The following is a 17,442-nucleotide window of genomic DNA, read 5'->3' on the forward strand; positions in this document are numbered from 1 at the left end:
CCCAAATTTAATACCAAATCATATGATGGAACAATGCTGATTCAATAAGTGTTCCTCATGCCTACTTCCACATTTACAAGGACTCAGGCTGACAGTAACGTAGGAAGGAGTGAAAGACTGAATGTGTTTCTAATTCTCCCCATCCCCACCCCCACCCCCACCTCCACCCCACAAGAAAGTGAAAAAAGAGAAGGTATTTGTCCCATTGTGATGAGCTGGCATAGAAAGAAAGGAACTCTCGCAGCGGGATGACACAATTCATCTTACCCCTGTATGAATCTTCTGGGCTAAGGCAGTAGACATGTGGGTGCAAATGAATTTAAAAAGTATGGCTAAACTAATCAAACTGTATACAGTTATTGAAATAAGCTCTTACTACTTCTAGGAAGCAAGCCTGACTATAAATACACATTTTATTACATATACTTTAAAATTGCACTTCCTTTAGAGTCAAATTACAACTACACATGCATGACAAATCCAGTAAGTTATTAATTCATATTCCCAGCTTCTGCTGACAGATGTGTATTCAGGATGAAAAGATTCCACATGTTTATCCATAACTGCATCAGTTAAACAGTAACAAGAAGCACAGGTAGCACTAAATACATTTGAAGTCAAAAGGTTAGATTGGTTTCACCCATCTTTTCTATGAGAATCATGTGATTTACTGGCAGGGGAACCATTATAGGTTTGTGAGTAATGTGTAGGCCATAGTCCAGTATCTTGCTGTGGCCAGATCTATTTCAATAGATAGTATTTGTCACCTTTCCCTAACCTTAAGCCTTCAAGGTATGTTTGGGCTAATGCCCAGCATTTCTTATTTTTTCCTCTTATTATGTTGCTTTTATTTATGTTACACTGTATCATTCTCACTTTTCTTTTCTTTTTGTACATATCATTCCAACTTGAAATGGAGATGGGATCAACCAGATTCCCCAATATCTGAACTCATTCCAAGTTCATATTCAGGGCATCCTGGGGAAAAGATAATTGAGCTCTGGATGTTGGGTATGTGTGCCTTCTCCAACTTGGCACCCTCCAAACACATTGAGACTGCAGTTGCCAGAATCCCAACACAGCCCCAGCAGTTTGGGAGGAACACTGGATTAAGGAATGGTGATGTGGGTGTGTATTCTCTCTTAAAATCCCTTCTTAGAACTTGTTAGGAGAAACACATGGACTGACTGGGTCATGCAGGTTTTGACTGGAGAACTGGATCCTCCCAGCCAGCCCCCCCCCATAATGCTAACTACACTTCTACCTCTGCCCCCCCCCTTTTTTTAACCTAGTCTTTGTCCTCTTCTTCCTTGGCAGCACTACCTGCTTATAGCCCATGTCCTCCCTGCTACATTGAAGCCTCCTGAGCCTGCAGACAATGCACTACTAGGGGACCCCTGACACAAAGCCATGAATTTGGGTTTGCTTAAAAGTTAAGCAAGTTCCATGCTCTTGGAGAAGTACTTAAACTTATTTCATAAAATATTAGAGTTGAAGAGGTTCTTTAGATAGAGTTTCTGCAGGAATCCAGATTGAAGCAGCGCTGGCTTTGGAGTGTATCCAGCCTCTGTTTAAAGGCACCCACCAAAGGGAAGCTTTTGCTTTGCTCCCAGGAGCGGTGATCCATTTCTGAGCCAAACTGACATGACCCTAAGGAAAGCTTTATCCATGTTTAGGAAAAAGGTGGTTCTGTTTTGGGGATTTGCTCGTTTATTTATTTTCTGTATAGGACATTATTGCTATCTTTTCCCTTATGCCCAAGAGAACCCATGCATATCCTTCTACATACTGGAAGGGCAGCTTTCCACAAACTGGTGCTTTTCCGCATGGATGTGTTGGGGCACAACACATGCTATCCTGAGTGGGGATTATGGGCTTTGTAGTCTGGCACATCTTGGGGGAGTCAGGTTTCCAGGTGAAAAGTGTAGCATTCTTAAGACAGCCTTTAGGTATTCAGCTGCATCCCAGCTGAGAGTTCAGCCCCTGGCATTGGGCTATTACTCTGGAGCTCTGTAAAATGAAAAATTAATTTGTGAGACCCTCCCTTTCCCACGTAAAATGAGTAATTTCGTTCAGCTCAAGGTCAGGGAAGAAGTAACCATGCCACTTAGTTCTCAGTTCTGAAGCTATAAATCGCAGGGTTTCTCAGACTTGGCCGCCCTTGGACCCAAAGCCTGTATGTTTCAAGCATTCTGTACGCCGTTTGTTTTGTTTTGAAACAGCAACAACTGTGACCCTCTGCAATTGCTCACGATCCTGGATGGGGTGTGGGTGGGATTCAGGCCCCCAGTTCGAAAATAGCTGATGTAACAATTGAAGGAGGTCGCCCTCATTTGAGCATGACTCAACCCTCGATGCCCAGGCAGGCAAGGTTTCAGGCCATTACAACAGGCAGGGGCTGGGGTCAGGACCAGTGTGACTGGACTCGCCTGCGGACGGTTACGTGTGCGTGGGTGTTGAACTGGAAGGAGAAGATCTGCGGAGCCCTGAGAACGATCCACGTGCCCCCGGCTTATGGGTTTCAGAGTAAGGATCACTGTTTTCTTCCTATTCGCCTTTTGCGGGATAACCAACACGCCGCCGAAGTTTGAGAAAGGGGCGGGGAAGGGAAGGCGGACTTCCCCTTCTGCCGCTGGTTTTCAATAGCCTGATTTCTCAGAAATCAGGCTCCGCTAAACAGCGGCCTGCCTTGGAGCGCTGATTGGCCGCGGCACAATCCTTCCGGAGCGCTGATTGGCCAAGCTGCCCGGGTTTGTGTCCCCCGACAGGGGGATTCCCGGTGACCTGTAGAATAATACAGGCTGCTCCGGATCAGCGCCTGCAGAAGCTGAGCGTCTCTTGGCGGGAGCGGAGCCGGTACCTGCGCGGGAGGACGCCGTCGGTCGCTCTGGTGCTGGAGAGAGGGGTGTGATCCTAGACCAAGCACGGGAAGGTGGGTCGTTGTCCTGCTGCCGGCGGCATCGCGCCTAAATCGAGACAGCACTGTACAGTTCTGCGCACTTTACATTGGGCACCCTCACCTAGCGCTCTGCTGAATAGCTTTCATCCGGAGCAGTTCCGTGGTCTCGCAGGGACGGGGCGGTGGGGCGGCAGAAGCGCTCGGAAGTGCATCGCGGCTAGGGATCGGAGGCTTAAGTAGATTCACCGAGGTTTATTTGTTACTTGCTTACTTATTTATTTAAGTGCTGCAATGCACTGCAAAGCTGCACGTCCTCTTCCCACTTAGCTCTATTTAGACCGGGAGATCGGAGGCATCCAAAGAAGAGGTTAGCCGTTTGCAGTAAGAATGTCTTCAAAAACTTCCTGGCCTATTTCAGAGCCGAGAGACCCCCCCCCGGTACAAAATGCTTTAAAGGACGGAAATGTCCTTAAGCACACGAGGGAGGGGGGAATGTTTCCCCACCCCCCGTATCCGAAGAGTCTAGTGGAGCGAGCGGTAGCCTCACAGTGTTGTTTGCAGAAGCGCGTACGCTCAGAGGCTCCAGTAGAATTAGTGCAAGATGCAGGCAGCGCGCCTGTGACTCGGTCCTGAATACGGGAATTCTTGCAAGGTGAGAAAGGCGCTTTGTTTTTAAATTGCAAAGTTCACTCTGTTTCTATCCGAGTTTTGCCAAAGAGAATTTTGTGAACGTGATTTACAGTAATGGGTGGTGTTGCTGCTTTTGTTATTGGACCAGGAAGTAGAGCTTGGAGAGAGAAGAGAAAGAAGGGGGCGGGGTGAGGAGAGACAAGCCCGTTGTTAGCTTTGGTATCCTTGATTGCTGACCAGAAGATCAGCAGGAAAAGAAAATTGAAAACAAATCAGAATCTTGGAAAGGGTTTTGGGAAAGGCTGGAGAAGTGGGTAGAGATCTCCAGTGGACTGCTGACTTGAATCCCTTGCAGGGATGAATATGCACATGAGACAAACTGCGTTGTGGAAATGGGTGGAAAGAACACATTTACCTTTTGCAATAATATTTGAAATTTCCTTCCAGAGAATCATAATGCACCTGGCAAGGGAGACCAAGTTCATGCTTCAAATGTAAACATTTAAATTTGTCATTCAATTTTTTACTGATGACACCCATTGAATTCAGCATGGAAGTTATTCCATGGAAGTAAATGCATGATTTGCGGCTGTTCTCTTAAATGTCCCAGAGCAAATTCATGCAGCGCACATATTTGCTTCTTTCACAAGTGCATGAAAATGCAGAAGGCCTATGCAAGCATTGGAATAAAGTATAAAACTGAGATATATAGTTAAAAATTGTATTTGATTGTAAATGTTTTAAGAGATTAGACTAAAATTCATACATGGTTGGATATAGTAACATATAGATTTTAAACTAGAGACATCTTTGTTGAAACATGTAGTGAAGAATTAAGTATGTTTTGATAGTGGTTAGAACTGTAACTTTCAAGAATTGGAAGAATGAAAAAGTACTTATGCAGGAGGAAGTTATGGAATATTATGGAATGTGCAGAGATGAGTTAAATTGAGATTTGAAATTAGAGTAAGAAGATAAGTAATTTTATATGACACGGGATTTGTTTTATTAATGATTGGATGAGAAAATATAGTAATGTAATGGATTAGGAAATTTTATAATAGAAATTTGATATTAATTATTATATATATACACATATAATCGATGGATAAAAATGTACTACTAATCCTATTGAAAGTTAAAATTTCTTCTAATAAATGATTCTATAGACTAGCTATGAATGATTAATAATTGTTAATTGATAAGTACACAAGTATATTTTGAATAGATGATATGAGAATTTAAGATAATGAAAGGGGCACCAACGAGTTGGTAATTGGTTGACACACGGTATAAAATGGAAGATTTTTTTTTATGCCTTTGTATGTTTTTGTTTGTTTATGTATGTTTTGTGTTTGTTGTAAAGAATAAAAAATTTTATTAAAAAAAAAAAGAAAATGCAGAAGGCCTCTGGTTCACCCTGTGGAACACCCTTTGCACAGGAACCTTGGAGATCAGTGTCACACATATATTATGCTTTGCAGCAAGGAATCAGGACACCAGCCAGAGCTAAATTCTAATTGGGCATAAGAAGATCTGTTTGTAGGAGACACAAGTCAGCACTTAGGTCTTTAAACTACAAGCTTGGACTGGCTTGGGAGTGGGACCTTTGTAAGTCCAAGCTGTATCCTTACTATTAGCTGGAATGTAGAAGATTCAGTGGGCTAGTTGGTAACCTCAAGGGAGTAGTAGATATTCTTGGACTGTTTCTTCATAGATGTTTTTGTTAAGGATTAAACAATAAAGACGGGATCCTTTTTAGTAACGTTGAATTATTGTGTTTTCCCATGAGTGAGGTTATGCAGCCTGAAACTACCTGGACCCAATCCAGATCTTGCAAACAGGAAATCATAAGCCTTGTGTTTGCTGGTGCCAAATGACAACATTCCCTGGGCAGGATCTCCTGCTGTTTTATAAAAATTCCCCTCAGTGTAAGGAACATTTTCAGTTCTGAATCTTACTACCATGCATAAAGGGCAGGCTGCATCTGTCAGGCATTCCAGGGAAAGTTCACCAGCTAGAAATGTCATCAAACTTAAAAAGAGTTGTCAAAACTGAATATTAGGGGGTAATGGATCCAGCTGTATTCTTGGGGGGGAGAGTATGATAAAGCTGCATTGAAGTGCTGTGGCCCAATGCTTTTGTATGAGCATCATGAAAGATGGAACTTCTGGTGCACTTTTGTCATTCTGACAAAAGCAGAAAGCTCCTGTGGACACCTGCGTGCAGTCAGCGCAGTGATCTTGCAGCCTGTCCTTCCCGTCCCATCCCGTCTCTTCCCTGGGTGTCTTAATGGTTAAGGTATTAGACTCGGGCTGGGGAGACCCAGGTTCAAGTTAACCTTCAGCCATGGAAACTCACTTGGTCTCTTAGGCCAACCAATCTCATGAGAGTTGTTGGTAAGGGGATAAAATGAAAGGATCTTCATGTCACCTGCCTTGAGTTGGAGGAAAAGTAGGAGATACATCTAGCCCCTAGTGACTTTGGAGTCAGGCAACATCCAAATCTAATGAGATAGATAGATAGATAGATAGATAGATAGATAGATAGATAGATAGATAGATAGATAGATAGAATATATCCTGTTGCTCCACCAGTGGTGGCAGTGCAAAAGAAATACAGATGAAATGGTAACATTATAATGAAACATTAAGAAGTAACAAACAATAGAAACAAGTCCTAGAGCCTAATTGAAAAAGAGCTTTGCTCACCAGCAAAAGAGCAACCTCTCTCCTTGTTCTTAACTTTATAGGAAGTACAGCTCTTACCCAGGAGCAATTTTTCACACATTACAGTTTCAAGGTGGAGGATCATGTAGGTACCAGAACACAGTTGATTTTTTTTCCCCTACCGAGATAATTGTGCTGCACTTCAGGCATCAAGGGATTGTAGCTCTGTAGAGTTCCGGTAACATGGGAAACAGTACAGGTAGTCCTCATTTAGCAACTGCTTCATTTAGTGACTATTTGCAGTTATGACTGTTGAAAAAGTAACTTTGTGACCGTCCCTTGCATTTACGAGCTTCGCAGATCTGTAAAGCAAAGGAAAGCTGAAGTAAGATCATAAGCACAATCACGGTTTCATTAGCGACTGCTTCGCTTAAGGACCAAGTTGCCAGTCCCAATTATGGTCACTAAACAAGGACTACCTATATTTCATTCTCCATTAGCACAGTCCAGGAAATCAGTGGCCCTCAAGAAGTTAACTGCACATAACCCCCAGTTCTTGTTGTCTAACATGGAGCCAAGTTCTGCTGAAAAGGATGGGACTTGCTTGCACTTATGTTTGGAAGTGGTTGTTAGAATGCAGAATGCTGGACAGTTCTTTATCGCACCATACCACAGTAGGGTGGCACCGTGAGACAACAACTGTTGAGGTTGTCCAATTCTTCACAAGGCATTCTCTTTTATGTCCTCCAATTCTTCGCAAGGCATTCTGTCTTATGGCCTTATTCTCTGTTCCCAACTCTGTCTTGCCTTTCTTCTCATGCAGGGGTAGAATTGCATCCCTGAGCTCTTGAACATACCCCATTACTAAAGACCACCCGGAAGCCTCAAATTACACCTTGCACACAGCACAGGTACCACTGGGTTGGTCTCCTTGCCAGACATACCCAATAAAACATTCTGTGCTTTTGGGAATGGGTAAATATATAGGCTTTTAAAAGCATCCCAGAAAATGCTAGAGTCCCAACTTCCGTGGAATGCCTCACATTTTCCCTCGCAATAAGCAGTTGCTGGAGGGAGATGGGTGCCTGCATCCATCCAGGGTGCATACGAGGCCTGACCAGGATATTTGATGAATGGATTCTGTGCAGTTCATTGCACCCTAGAAAGCTCTGCCGCTGCAGCCATGGCGGAAAAATCTCATTTGTAAAAGATTTGCTAAAGTTCAGAAGTTTGCAAATTGCTGAGGGGGGTGGCATTGGGGTAGGGGCAGGCCAAGATAGGGAAAAGCCATTTCCACTTTACCTCTGCAGATGGAAGTTACTTTCTCACTTTTGTGGCTTTCTTAAAAAGAGACATCTATATGGATAGTTTCTGTTACAACTTTGTCTGACAGTGCCATCTGGAAATTAAGCGTGTGTTTCTTAAAGAAATATTTCCGGTTTGGTTTTCATCTAAGCTGTAAACATTTTATTATTGGTTAATGGCTGTGGCTGCAGATATTCTGTTAAATTCCTAGCATTCCTAAGAAATGATGCTTGGAGAAGAGAACTGTAGCACATCAAAAGTGTAAGGGATAAAACAAAACATGGGAATTTTGATGTGGGAGAGGGGAATCAACAGCCTTTCTCCTCTAACCTTGCCTGTTGTTCTGATGAGGTTGTTCAAGAAAATATGTTTTCCGTTTCCTGGCTTCTGTTTTCAGTAATGGCAATATTTTAGTTTGAGGGGTGGAACAGAACACTAAGTGGAGTTTGGGGCATTGGGAAGAATTTACTATATGCACCTTAAAAATAAATAAAGTATGTCCTGAGCCAGTGTTTGAAGAAATTATTGTACTGCTCAGCAGAGCTCTCCCCCACATAAGTTGGTATATGTCTGCCTAATGTGGCTCTTGATACATTTCTGATACCTTCATCCAGCCCTTACTGTCTGCTTTGATCAAATACATAGGTTCTGCAGCAGAAGAGCAGAAGCACATGGTGGCATTCTCTGGGTGGATGGCCTTCTTGCAGCATATGCTGAGAAAGGAAAAATAGAGACTAGACCTATACAAATGTATTGAAAGGGATGTTTCAGAACATGCAGAAGAAACGCCTCCTTACAAATCATTAAAGCAGCCATGTCTTTTTCAGGGCTCACATGGCTGTTTTGGAAGATGCTCTTGGCTTCCCTGTGTGTGTCTGGATACACAGATACTTCACTGGGAGAATAGGAAGCCTGTGATAGGATTCCAGGTTTAATTTGACCTAAGATTAGTAATTTGGAAGCAGTGTTTCCTAACCTTTGTTGAATTCTAAATAGGTTGTTAGTAGTGGCTTTGAAGCATTTCTCAGCTGAAATTATGAGGATGATGACGACAACAATAGGTGGATAAAAATGCCAAATTCAGTCTAAACATCTGGCTGACTGTGTGACCAACAGTAATGATAATAATATTTTTATCCCACATTATTTTATGTATAACTCAAGGTGGTGAACATACCTAGACTCCCACTTCTATTTTCACCATGACAACAACCCTGTGAGGTGGGTTGGGCTAAGAGAGAGCGGCTGGCCCAAAGTCACCCAGCCGGCTCTCGTGCATAAGGCAGGACTAGAACTTACCATCTCCTGGCTTCTAGGCCAACATCTTCACTACACCAGACTGGCTTTACATTATGGATGTAAATGAAACACAACAGTCTAATATTTATGATGTGGTAATACTAACTCTTAATCTCTTTCTTAGAATCTTGTATTCTGTGAAACATCATGCACACAGATGGTGTTGTATGAATAAAAACACTGGTTTCCTTATAGGTAAATTAGGGAACAAATAGATGATTAAAAAAGGATAATTTGGGGGAAAATGCATTGGCCATTAAAGTATCAGCTATTGGTCTCCATGATATTCCTAGAAGTTAGAGATTTTGCCTTGTGCTTACAATTTCCGACTCTTTTCTTTTTTAGAGCCAGAATGCCACAAGCAAGAATGCGCATGAGGCCTTGGCTGGAATTGCAGATTAATTCAAATGAAATTCCTGGACTTTCTTGGATCAATAAGGTATAGAAGACTTTCATTCACATACTATCTTTTAAAAGACTAGCTTTGTGTACTTTTCTTGCTTCAAGTTTAAAACAAGGTTATTATGAGAAAATAGAACATTATACTGAGGAAAATAGACTTCAGTAGTTTGTTGCTTGATAACAAACACAACAGAAAAATGCCAAGAATTCCCTAGCCGGAAAAAATAAGATCAAATATCTCAAAGATATTTGGAGTGAAGAAAAAATATTGAAAAGAACTTGAAAGTGCAAATAGAATAAATATTGACTTTATTTTTAAAATTAATTTGGCAAGTTACTCAGTTTGAACTTTACGTATCTTTTAATATAGCTAAGATAACTTAATAACTTGACAATATATACTTACTCTTTTCTAGCTTTTTAAAATGCCAAATAGTTGAAATGTGTCAGAAGTTCAGGCAGAGCTAACAGGCCCATTTCTCTGTGGTTATATCCAGAATATTTACGTATGTTACCATAAACTTTAGGGAAAGAAATCAAGATGTCTTTTGTTCATTTTGTTTTATAGAGCACCGGGTTATGCAATGCTATGATATTGCATTCAAGGCTATATGTAGTAGACAAGACAAATTCCATACAAAATAATCCAGTGGAAATGCAGGCAGGTTGCACTTGGTTAATTCACAAGTTGGGGATTGTTTTTTATTTTCAGCTTCCTACCGTTTTCTTGATTTTGTTTTCTCCGTACAGTTCAGTGATGCTTATTCAGAACTGTATTTTTCAACTGCAGGAAGAAAAGTTGTTCCAGATCCCTTGGAAACATGCAGCTAAGCATGGGTGGGAACTAGAAAAAGATGCCTGTCTTTTCAAAAACTGGGCCATTCATACTGGTATGTACTGTTTTGCCCTGGTGATAGCAAAAGGTTCTAGAGACTCATACCATGATTGTATTTGGGGGAGGAATAAACTTATTGACAGCAGCAAAAGGGATCCCGCCCTTTTGCCCTGCCTCTTTGAGCAAAGAGTTTGTGGTTCCTTCCTGAGTATCTGTGGTCAGTGTACTGAGTAGGGTGTTGCTTGCATGTAAAAGGTTCACATATCAGAATGCGCAGGAGGACAAGGGCAGTGCTTTCTTAAACTTGCAACATTTTTCAGGCTTGCATAGAAGCCTGAAAAAAATGATGAGCCATTTTAAGCAGAACTTGCTCCTCTGTTTCAAAGCACCTCTTCTAAATAGTTTTGGAAGCAAGGACAGCCCCAGCACCTACTAATCGAAGCAACTGGAAAGACTCCTAAAAGACTATATTTTATCCTGTAACTAGCTGACAGTGTGTTCAGCTACTGACTTGCACGTATGCAGGTACTTGTAGCACGCAGAGGCCTATTAGTTTGTGCTTGTCAGAGTTATAAGCTCTGTAGAGTTTTGGCTGCCACAGTCTTGATGAATGGCTGATGAGAGAAAATGGGAATCTGTTTCCAAGCCTATCATCTTGAGAGATAATGATGGGCTGGTCATTTACTTTCAGTACTATGGAGTGGCATTTCTGGGTTTGCCACTAAATACAACCCTGGCATGCTGACAAAAGTCTCTCTTTGTGAGGCACAACCACCTTTTTCCTCGGTTACATTATTTGCACACTTAAAACCCCTGGCACTAATAATGTGGGAAGTTATTGGCCTTCTTCAGTGAGCATTCTAGATTTGGACTTGAATTTCCTAAGTCCAAGTAGGCTTCTCAGTTTTGGTGTCCTCCAGATACCCTGGAAGTACAACTCTTAGGTTTCCAAAAGTTATTGAATCTCCCTAATATATGTTATTATAAAAAGGTGATGATGATAATATTATAACTGCCTTTTTGAGCCTTTGTGCATTTTTCCAGTTTTTTTCTTTGATTTTTGATCACAAAGAATGGCTCTTGTATGTTGAAAGAGTTTGATGGTGTTCCAAATTTATGTATTTATTTATACTTATTTATTAAACAAGCACGTATTGCTGCCCATCTTAATCAATGTAACTCAAAATGGCAAATAAAAAAAATAAAAACACAACCACCACCACCACCACCAATTAAAGACCTAGTTGAGGATCCTGAAACATTTTCCAACAGTATCAAACCAAAAATCTCCAACACCATAAACCAAAGCACACACCTGCCAGGCTCCACTAACATTCCAGCCCCAATACCTGGGGGAAAAGCCAAGTCTTCAGGGCCTTCAAGAAAGTCATCAGGGTCAAGGCCATCTAATCTCATTTCTGTACCAATTGTCAAGGCATGACCCACAAGCAATAAACGAATAGGAATATGTTTATAGGAACACTGTGGGTTGGATATAGATTGAGTCATATGTAGATTGGGCCCATTAGAATCAGTGGGTTAATTCAATGATATCTAACTTCTGATGTCAGTTGATACCTTTAACAGCTAAGGTTTGTGTCAACAGTACATCTGTATGTGTGAATTACACTGAGGTCACAGGCTGAAAGAAGCCAGTGTCAAGCATACAGATGTAACAGTTGGTTCCTCTCAGTACTTAGTGTAACATGCCATAATGAGATTTAGGATCCTGCCAGCAAGATGTGGCCTTTATTTTTTACATACCTAGATTTATACCATCTGTCTTTTTATAGGGAGATACAAAGAAGGTGATGTACAGCCTGACCCAAAAACATGGAAGGCAAATTTCCGTTGTGCCATGAATTCCTTGCCTGACATTCAAGAGGTGAAGGATCAGAGCATTAGCAAAGGTTCCAGTGCTATCCGAGTCTATAGGATGCTGAAGCCCTCAGTGAAATCACAGAGAAAAGGTATTGCTCAAAACTTAAGAAGGATAGGTATATTTTTCAATACTTGAAATATAAAATTTGGTTCCAGTGTTGCTTGAAGGGCAGCTATCTCAGCAGTTTTATGGTTAATATGGTTTGGTGAAGGTGGCCATACACATCTGCATTTGCAGAATTGCAGTTTAAATGGTTCTCTTAGAAGTTGCAGCTGCTTTCTCTGGATCAACCTGTGTGATGGCTGGCTACCAGCTTTGCTTATTTGTAAAGATAATTAGATAGATTTATAGAGGATAACTATGTTTTGCTTTCTGGGTTATTGACAGCTGCCAGTACCAGTCACTGTGAAAATGAGTCATTAGGGGACGACAGGAGGAATAAGTGATTGCCCTCAAGTCTTGCTTTTGGACTTTTTCTAGCCATCAGCTTGCTAACACGGGGAAAGGATGTTTAGCTAGATGGATCTTTGGTCCATAGAAAGGGATCTTGTTAGGCCTTTAGGTTCTTAAAGTTCACTATCAATCCACTAGAAAACATATTCTAGGCAGCAGGAGCTACCTAGAATCATTTCCAAATGGATGACGGTTGTCTCCATAACTATTGTCACATAGCCAGCCAATATTATAGGTATAAGATGGACAGTGCCTAAATTGTCTAAGAGTTGCATTGTCTATAGCTCACTCTCTTTTACAAATGTGTTTATTCTAAGCCTGTGTTTTTCCTTTTTTTCAAGCAGAAAAAAAGTCAAAGTCTCTAAAAAACAAGAGCCCAAGAAAGGTATGTATGTGTTTGTTTAAAAGATTTGTATGGCCACCCATCTAAAAAAGCAACCCTGGGCAGCTCACAACAACAATAAAATCCAGAACTATAAGAATGATAAATCATAAAACCATAAAACATACCATAAAAACCTAAAGCATGCAAAACCATACATACTAGGCATGTATTTTCTTCCATAGTTGAAGTAAAACATGCATGTGAAATATTAAAAGGGTACAGATTCATGGGTATCTGCAGGGGAGAAGCCACAATCAGCAGAGTGGCCGGCTCAACGTTATGGTAGAGTAGAATAGAACGTGTAGATCTGAACCCCACTCCACTCCTGGAGATGCCACTGCCAGCTTTCATACAGTGGGAGTGTCACAGCTCTCTGCACCCACCAAAAATCTTCCTGCTGGGAATATGTTGTGGGAGGTACAAGAGGACTTGTGCTGGCAGAAATCATTCTTGTTGAGGGAAATAGAGAAGCGTCTTGGGACTCAGATGATGCCACTTGTCTTTAGCTTCTTGATCACTTTTTATCAGTTAACTAATTCTTTTTTTTTTTTAAGGGAAAGCTTTTATTCCTTCTGCCAAATTATTGGCGGTAGTGAAATCTTTCAAAATAAAAATCCGTTTGGTTCCCAGCTTTCTCTACCATCCCATTCAGATTTTACCTATAGACAATTGCCATCTAAAGCTTTAGAAGAAAAAGAAGAGCAGGTCATTTCAATACATGAAAACAAATCTCAAACAAGGAAAGGAAGGCTCCGAAAATTTAGTTCTGCCAAAAGCTGTGCAGAAAATACCTCCCAGAAGGATAATACCGGTTACAATGAAATGGAAACATTCACATGTCTTGACCCTAAAAGACGTACATTGACATTTTGCCATAAAAGAGGTCCTTCGTCTTTTGCAGTCACTGGACGATATCAAGGCAGAAGAGACAGCTGAAGCAACAAACAGCATTCAGTTACCCGATGACCATAGCGGCTACGTGCTTAACAGCTACCCAGCAGAGGAAATGGAAGTGGGGAGCACGTTAGGTGAGAAGCAATTTTAGTCTGTTGGGTGGCTTTCACAAGAAAAAGCCAGGCCTGCTGAGCCCGTTTTTAAGATTGCTTGAATGAAAAACACCAAGGCTGTCTTGGTGTCTTAGAAAGGTGTCTTTTCTTTTTTTACTGTATTTATTCTACACTGACAAATTCTTGACAAACTGTTGAAGAACTGCTAAAAACTGAAGAAAATGAAAAGGCTGGATTTGTATAACCAGCTGAAATGGGGTTGATTAGGTTTGTGACTGAGTGTGTTGTAGGAACTCAGCCATTAAGTTAGCATTTGTGTGAAGTTGTCAGATCATCATTTTAAGCCGTAATATCAGTTATTTGTCTGGGCATAGCATCTCATGGTTTGTTCATGGGGGGGCGGTCAACCCAAGCCATTGTCCGTTTGTGGGAAACAAAATGGCTTCCCTAAATTTTAGGACAATCTTAGGGGGGAAAAACCGTATTGCATTATAAATCACATACTTTCTATGGACTTTTCAGGTCTTTCCACATGTGAGTTAAACAATTCTGACTTCAGGAATTGCCAACTGGAGGAATTGCCCACCATTCAGGTGCCTGACAGCACAAATGATGTATATGACATATACCAACTTCAAGTTTCACCCATCACTTCCTCTTCTGATGGTTGGTATTTAATTGTTCAGAACTAGTGGACAGCTGATTGATCATAATTGTATGGGGAACAGATCCAAGAATATGGCAGGGTTTAGGTCAGCTGCCCAGATGGGTTGGACTTTATAGCTCCCATAATTACCTAGAAAATATGGTTTTCAGCTCACGGGAGCTGAAATTCAGATTAAGGAAGGCTGTTGAGGTTGACTGTCTACCCTCTACCTTTTTAAAAAGTCAAAGCTTTCTATGTAGTCTCATCCAATGTATTCTTACTTAGAAGTATGTTTTTTCAGGTGCTGTAATGATATGAAAGTTTTTTTAAATTTTAGTTCCTTTCAGGCCTGACCCAGTGAAAGTTAAGCACATGTAAATCTCATTGATTTTATTGAGAGAATGGGAATATATACCTAAATCTCTCCTGTTGAAAAAAATGGGACTTATAGATGCCTAATTACAACCTGCCTTTTGCAGTAAAAGAATTCTATATGTTAAGCAGGTGTGAGACATTACTTGTGTAAATATAATAAATAAATTATCCAATGCTATATTTTGTCACTGACTAGAAATAATAAACGTTATTGTTGATAATAGAAAACTGGTAAATAAACATTTAGTAAACAAGGATTCTGAGTTTCATTGGGTATGCTTCTTTCCTCTCCCTTCCCTCTCTGATGGCTTCATATAACCTCACAACTGATGAAGATGAGGATAACTTTAATTCTCCACTTTACCAGGTAAGACTCTCTCTCTCTCTCTCTCTCTCTCTCCCTCTCCCTCTCCCTCTCCCTCTCCCTCTCACTGAATAATTTTGGCATTGGGATAATCCATGCAGTGAATAGGGCAATAATTCATGGGAGTGGGCATGCTGTGTGCAAGGGAGTTTCCATTTTTCATGGTTTGGGAGGAACACTTTAGTGTGTCTTTCTTTGCTTCTGAATCACATTAAATCATAGAGATCCATGTAACTTAAGATTGCAACTGCAATCTTGTTGTATAACCTGCATCTTAGAAAGGAATTAACCATGTCTTTGAATTGAACCAGAAAATAATTCGTTCAGTTGATTCACATCTTTTTTGTTTTGGTCTCCTAGCAAATCCTTAACAGCTCTGATTGGCATCAAAACTGCATTGGCGGAAAAGGGTTTCTAATAAATGAAGCTGGAATGCAAAATCTCTGCTTTGACTTGACCTTTCAAGAACAAGATACTGCCTTTGATTCAACAAACATGGGTATAAACATTTTACCTATACCTTCAGATTGTAGAAATTTATCTGTCTCTCTTTATCTCATCAGAGTATTACTGAATAATAAATGTCCTTTGTCACATGTTAGGGCCTTCACTCTGATAGTTCTACTCACAAATACCTTCAGGCCAGCATTATAGAGCCATGCATTGCTGTTCTCATATTGCCCTATCATAACAGGGGTGCTGGGGTACATGTGCTGCATTTCATGGAAGTAAATGCTGATTGGAATGATGATGATTGTGGCTAAGATTTTGCTACCCGTATTTAGTCACAGACCTCTATCCACTCTCCCAGGCTAATGAGAGCTCCACTGGGAAAGAGAAGATCATCATACACATATATGCTTAGTAACGGTTATGGGAGTTCCATTGAACTTGTGATAGATTCTCCACTATATTTAAGTTTCCAGGGAAACCACATTCTAAATGTTGACTTTTCTTTTTTCTGCAGAAGTAATTCCACTTGACTCAAAGCCCAGCCTGGAATTCTCTTTGTTGGAGTCCCTACGACCGACCAGTTTGCCACCTATACCTTGTGGCATGTAAACCTTTTTATCACTAGGCTTGTACTGCTTTATTTTGGATGTCATACGCATAACTGGCACATTGATCAGTTGTTGACACTCTTCAAGTTTAGAATCGAAAAGTCCAAGCCATGTGTGCATATGTGTGTAGGAATATCTTTGTGATAAAACTGCACTTCATGTGCCTAACTACATTATGAGCCAGTTAAGGCGTGTTTGCTGCTTTCCCCCCCGTTCATCCATTAGTAGGACCAGACATAAATAATTTTAAACATGGAGAAAATAAAAACAGAAGCTTTGTACTGTTGGTAAATTGACATACATTTTAAGCCCATCCAGAGTGTAGCTTAACATTACCCATTGGAAAATTGGTGAAGCACTTTGTGAATTCTAGTTTAACTATTTGTCTCTGAGCATTCAACCAGATATTTCTTGGTTACCAACTGTTTAGCATAAGAAACTGTGAAAATCAGATACGTTCTTTGTTCTGTATATTAATTCTTCAGAATTTTATTTATAAGGCATTCCACTGGTTACTTTGGACATATTTTAGATTATTGCCACATGACATTTTTTCCAGTGAAAATATGCATTAAAGCTGGTTGGTGAACATATGGATTATTTGCATTGTGCTTTTCAAAATATCAACTGAATAGGTATTGTGGAGAGTCTAAAAAATGCATAATAGGGTTATACCAACTAAACCACAAAATAAAAAAAAAAGGATTTGGCAAAGTGTCAGACTACTAGGCTTCAATTTAAATTCTTGTACATTCTTTTCCTTGTACATACGTTTTTGTATATAAAATTTACAATTATTTTAATAAAAGATTATATTATATATGTATATATGTTAAGTTTTCTTTTTTTATTACACATCACTGATAAAGGAATTAGGAAACTATTTTCTTAGTTTGACTAAGAATTTCTGTATACCAGACTCTTTAGTGCTGCTAAGACACTGAAGACATTTCTTCATTGAAAATGAAGACATTTTCGTCAATGAACAGGAATATTCATTCTACCTCAAACAATACAGTATATTATTTACCTATTCCTTTTATACTCCCTTGAGCTTCTGAAGAATGGTGTGTAGAAATTAACTTTCAACTAAAGGAATCTCAATCAAACTTTATTCAGGTTTAGTTACCCCAAAATTAAACCACATAAATCATTTAAAAAGATCTTGAGAGTCAGATTTGGAAACCAAAATAAATGCTATGGACTGGAAAAGGTATGGGTCTAAGGCAC

The 17,442-nt window shown here is 40.3% G+C and overlaps 1 protein-coding gene and 1 long non-coding RNA gene across 6 annotated transcripts in view; one reads left to right on the forward strand and one right to left on the reverse strand.

Moving 5' to 3' along the window:
* Positions 1 to 394: 394 nt before the first annotated feature.
* Positions 395 to 17,442, reverse strand: part of LOC112541782 (uncharacterized) — a 48,835-nt gene continuing 31,787 nt past the window's right edge. For both annotated transcript variants that reach the window (XR_003085726.2, XR_003085725.2), the window contains exons 3-4: positions 6,381 to 6,560; positions 395 to 3,686 (exon numbers count right to left, since the gene is read on the reverse strand). This is a non-coding gene — a long non-coding RNA (uncharacterized LOC112541782). The remainder of the gene's footprint in view (positions 3,687 to 6,380; positions 6,561 to 17,442) is intronic.
* On the forward strand, positions 2,798 to 17,040 carry IRF1 (interferon regulatory factor 1). 4 transcript variants are annotated; one of them, XM_088133729.1, is made up of 11 exons: positions 2,798 to 2,932; positions 9,148 to 9,241; positions 9,773 to 9,869; positions 9,999 to 10,094; positions 11,833 to 12,009; positions 12,716 to 12,759; positions 13,661 to 13,787; positions 14,289 to 14,432; positions 15,123 to 15,154; positions 15,512 to 15,650; positions 16,119 to 17,040. In XM_088133729.1, exons 2-11 carry the CDS (start codon positions 9,155 to 9,157, stop codon positions 16,211 to 16,213), a joined length of 1,038 nt encoding a protein of 345 aa, XP_087989855.1. In that variant the 5' UTR covers positions 2,798 to 2,932; positions 9,148 to 9,154; the 3' UTR covers positions 16,214 to 17,040. The 4 variants fall into 4 exon arrangements, with proteins under 4 accessions (XP_087989855.1, XP_087989857.1, XP_007437530.1 ...); XM_088133731.1 differs by having other exon boundaries at positions 12,719 to 12,759; XM_007437468.4 differs by lacking the exon at positions 9,773 to 9,869 and having other exon boundaries at positions 9,995 to 10,094.

Source organism: Python bivittatus, unplaced genomic scaffold, assembly GCF_059951505.1.
Source record: "Python bivittatus isolate LINGU-HERP-01145 unplaced genomic scaffold, Pbiv_v1 ctg000080_np1212, whole genome shotgun sequence".
In the NCBI taxonomy this organism is placed as follows: domain Eukaryota; kingdom Metazoa; phylum Chordata; class Lepidosauria; order Squamata; family Pythonidae; genus Python; species Python bivittatus.

Bases quoted from the DNA above. Each gene is read 5' to 3' on its own strand.
- IRF1 (XM_088133729.1), top strand. From the start codon at position 9,155: ATGCCACAAGCAAGAATGCGCATGAGGCCTTGGCTGGAATTGCAGATT. The intron at 10,095-11,832 runs GTATGTACTGTT...GTCTTTTTATAG, and splicing joins AAACTGGGCCATTCATACTG to GGAGATACAAAGAAGGTGAT. The intron at 14,433-15,122 runs GTTGGTATTTAA...CAACTGATGAAG, and splicing joins CATCACTTCCTCTTCTGATG to ATGAGGATAACTTTAATTCT.